The sequence below is a fragment of the Symphalangus syndactylus genome, chromosome X, assembly GCF_028878055.3.
Source record: "Symphalangus syndactylus isolate Jambi chromosome X, NHGRI_mSymSyn1-v2.1_pri, whole genome shotgun sequence".
In the NCBI taxonomy this organism is placed as follows: Eukaryota; Metazoa; Chordata; class Mammalia; order Primates; family Hylobatidae; genus Symphalangus; species Symphalangus syndactylus.
Genome location: NC_072447.2, coordinates 107,465,818 through 107,468,968, shown reverse-complemented (window position 1 = coordinate 107,468,968; position 3,151 = coordinate 107,465,818). Strand labels below are relative to the sequence as shown.

The window sequence follows — 3,151 nt, the reverse complement described above, 5'->3', positions numbered from 1 at the left end:
GATAAGAACTACTTTCTCCACCCTTCCAAATCGCTGAAATTAATCTCTTACGGAGCTGGGATGGGAACAAAACTCTGTCAAACATAGCTCACAGTTATTACTTTACTTGGCCCTCACCAGATCCTTGTGAGATTATTTTATTTTGAAGATGAGAAAATACGTAAAATTTATTATTCTAGCTAAGTGGTCTGGAGTTACTTTGAAGTTCACATTTGCTTCTAAAATTCTGTCAACAAATATTAAATGCCCCAATACCTTTAGAAATAAACTAATAAGTGCTGCTTGTTGCTTCTTTTTTTATAAAACTTTTATTATTCTAGCAATAATAATGTGTGTTAATTTTAGGAATATAGAAAATACAAATAAGCAAAAGGAGAAAAATCATTCATAATCCCACCACCGAGAGGCTGTACTTTCTTTCATCCTTCACAAGTTATGTCCATATATGTAATATACAAATGTACTTTTTACCTTTCAAAAATATGATATTCACATATTACTTAGCCTTTTTCCATTTTATATCCTACCAAGAACCTATTTTTTACAAATGTGTAAAGTTCTTTTATTAAAAGACAGAGACTTGTAGATTGGTTCAAAATACAATAAACAATGAGATGCAGATAACAAGAGATACATCTAAAACCATTAATAGCAACAGGTTATAAGTAGAAATATGGACAAAGGAATATCAAGAAATGCTAATAAAAAGCAAGCTATATGGTATTGTTAATATCAGATCAAAATCAAGGTAAACTACATTAAATAGGGGTAAGGATGGTTTCGATTAACCTTCCAACGCATCACTATAAGTTTGTTTCTGACTCTCCTTATCTCATCTATTTCATCCACTTCTCTAAACATATCTTCATTGCTTAAATGCCTGTTGTGTATATCTTCTTTAAACTCCTGGAGAGATTGAATCAGCCTTTCTCTAAAAGTTCCTTTTGCTTTGGCCTCCTCCTCTAGCTTCTCCTTCTCCTCTGGCTTTTCCTCAGGCTTTGGCTCTTCCTCATGCTTTGGTTCACTCTCATTTTCTGGTTTTCCTTCAATTTTTTGACAGGATTTCATCTTGTATTTGTCTACCTCTCTTCCTTCCTTCTTTTCTTTTTTTTCTTGTTTATTCCTCTTTGAATACAATGACTTCTAGAAAGCAAAAAGAAGACAGTAAGTTAAAGACTTGGCGAGTGGACAGGTGCTGTGGACAGAGGTCTTAGCATTTAATATTTTTTTTTAATTCAGAGGTGTTATAAAATATCTTCCACCTAAGAAGCCCAGTCAGCAATCAGAGCTTCACTATCCCCACTCCTCTTACCTCCACTTTCCACCTCCTCACTTCTCTCTTGTCCTTCCCTCTAACCTTTTCCAAGGCCCTCCTTTCCGCCTCCCAACCCTCCCCAGTCCTTTTTCCCCCATAGGGCCTAACACAGGTACCAGGCCAGAAAACAGAAAGGTGGCTGGCAGGCAGAGGAAGAGGGGAAAGGAGAAGGGGGAGAGAAAAGAAGAGGGGAAAGGGGTGGGGTGGAAGGCAGCCGGCAGGAACGGTGGAGCTTACAACCTTTGTCTCCACCCCAGGAGACTTTATAATATTCCTCTCACCTACCTGGCACTGATCGAGTTAGTTTCTTCCTCCTCCTTTTCTAGCTTTGGGTCTTGCTAGAAACAACAGACCTGCAGAAAAACTGGAAACGGGAGGGGACGGTGGGGGTGGGGCGAGCGCTTGGTGGGCCGACCAGCGCCAGAGACTGACACACGTAGCTTTCCTCCTTTAGGGTTTCGGTTACGGAAAGTTTCCCACCTTTTGTTTCCCCCAGTTCACCCCCTCTCCACAGTGCATGCAAGTCAGTTCGTTTTTCCCATCAGACAAAGAGTGAGAAAGCAGATTATTTCCAAACTATCTTTAAGACTGAGGCGGGGTTCGGGAGGAGGGTGGAGGTCCGGAAAGCAGTCTTAGATAGCAGAGGATGATTATTTTTAAACTATCACAGGTCTCCTTGTTCTTCTCCTAGGACCCCTAGTCCCTTTCCCAAGGGTCATCAGTTCCTGTAGACCAGGAGATGGAGGGTGGAGAGACGGACCTGACTGGCACTCCCACAAGTCTCTGCCTTAAATCCCCCCACACTAGAAATCCCCAGTCAACACCTACATTGACACCAACCTGCAAAATTCCCGCAAGTTTGACTCCTTCCACTGGCCTCAGGGACCACCGCCTACGCTGCTGAAGGAAGCTGGTATCCAGACGGGAACAAGGACCAGATTACCAGGACTTCTGCACACGTCGACTCCTGGTCACATGAGATCTACGTCACCAGTGAGCTCGGGTCCCTAATTTCCACTCCCACCAAAAGCGCGGCAGAAGTGGGCCCACCCTCTGCTCCTTCCCCGCCCCCCACTTATACATTTGGCCCTGTCAGTCTTTTCTGTTGTTTCCTATCCCAGAGGGAAAAATGTTATTTGCTTGACTCTGATTACTAGGGAGGGGCTACCTCTTTTTCTGGAGCTACTGAACTTTTCTACTTCTTTCGAGAATTGTCTCTTCCAGTCTTCCACTCCCAGGATAACTCCTCCGTCAATCGTCCCTCCCCTAGCCTCCATTTCCTCTGCAATCTGGTTCTTAGCTGTTGTAGAGCAGGGTGGGCGTGGCAGCAGCTGTGAAACAACAACAACAAAAGACCCTGGAACAAGAGTAAGATTTTTGAATGCAATTTTTACTTTTTATTCTTCGTACTTCTATATCCTTTTTTTAAAGGTAACTTTAATCTCTTTCTCTCTCTTTTCTTTTTTCTTTTTTTTTTTTTTTTTGAGACAGGGTCTCACTCTGTTGCCCAGGCTGGGTTGCAGTGGCATGATCACAGCTCACTGCAGCCTCAAACTCCTCGAAACGAGTGATCCTCTCGCCTCAGACTCCCAAGTATCTGGGACTACAGGTGTGTGCCACCACGTCCAGCTAGTCTTTTAATTTTTTTGTAGAGACAGGGTCTATGTTCCCCAAGCTGGTCTCGAACTCCTGGGCTCAAGTGATCCTCCTACCTCAGCCTCCCAAAGGGCTGGAATTACAGGCCTGAGCCACTGCACTGGGCAACTTTTATCTTTTTATAGTCAGAAAAGACAAAGAAAAAAATTACTCGAATGACATGAGTTAATACATGTACAG

General features: G+C 42.9%; 1 protein-coding gene across 3 annotated transcripts; it reads right to left on the bottom strand.

Annotated features, from left to right (window-relative positions):
* Window positions 1-289: 289 nt before the first annotated feature.
* TCEAL9 (transcription elongation factor A like 9) lies at window positions 290-2,601 on the bottom strand. 3 transcript variants are annotated; one of them, XR_010119660.1, is made up of 4 exons: window positions 2,484-2,601; window positions 2,156-2,282; window positions 1,601-1,679; window positions 290-1,143 (listed from the first exon to the last, which is right to left on the bottom strand). XR_010119660.1 is itself a non-coding variant. In XM_055268885.2 (3 exons), the coding sequence occupies exon 3, from the start codon at window positions 1,066-1,068 to the stop codon at window positions 754-756; it is 315 nt and encodes a 104-aa protein (XP_055124860.1). In that variant the 5' UTR covers window positions 1,069-1,143; window positions 1,601-1,679; window positions 2,156-2,282; the 3' UTR covers window positions 290-753. The 3 variants fall into 3 exon arrangements, 2 of the variants coding, with proteins under 2 accessions (XP_055124860.1, XP_055124861.1); XM_055268885.2 differs by lacking the exon at window positions 2,484-2,601; XM_055268886.2 differs by lacking the exons at window positions 1,601-1,679; window positions 2,484-2,601.
* Between the last annotated feature and the right edge of the window lie 550 nt (window positions 2,602-3,151).

Coding starts and splice junctions, on each gene's coding strand:
- TCEAL9 (XM_055268885.2), bottom strand. CDS start 1,068: ATGAAATCCTGTCAAAAAATTGAAGGAAAACCAGAAAATGAGAGTGAA.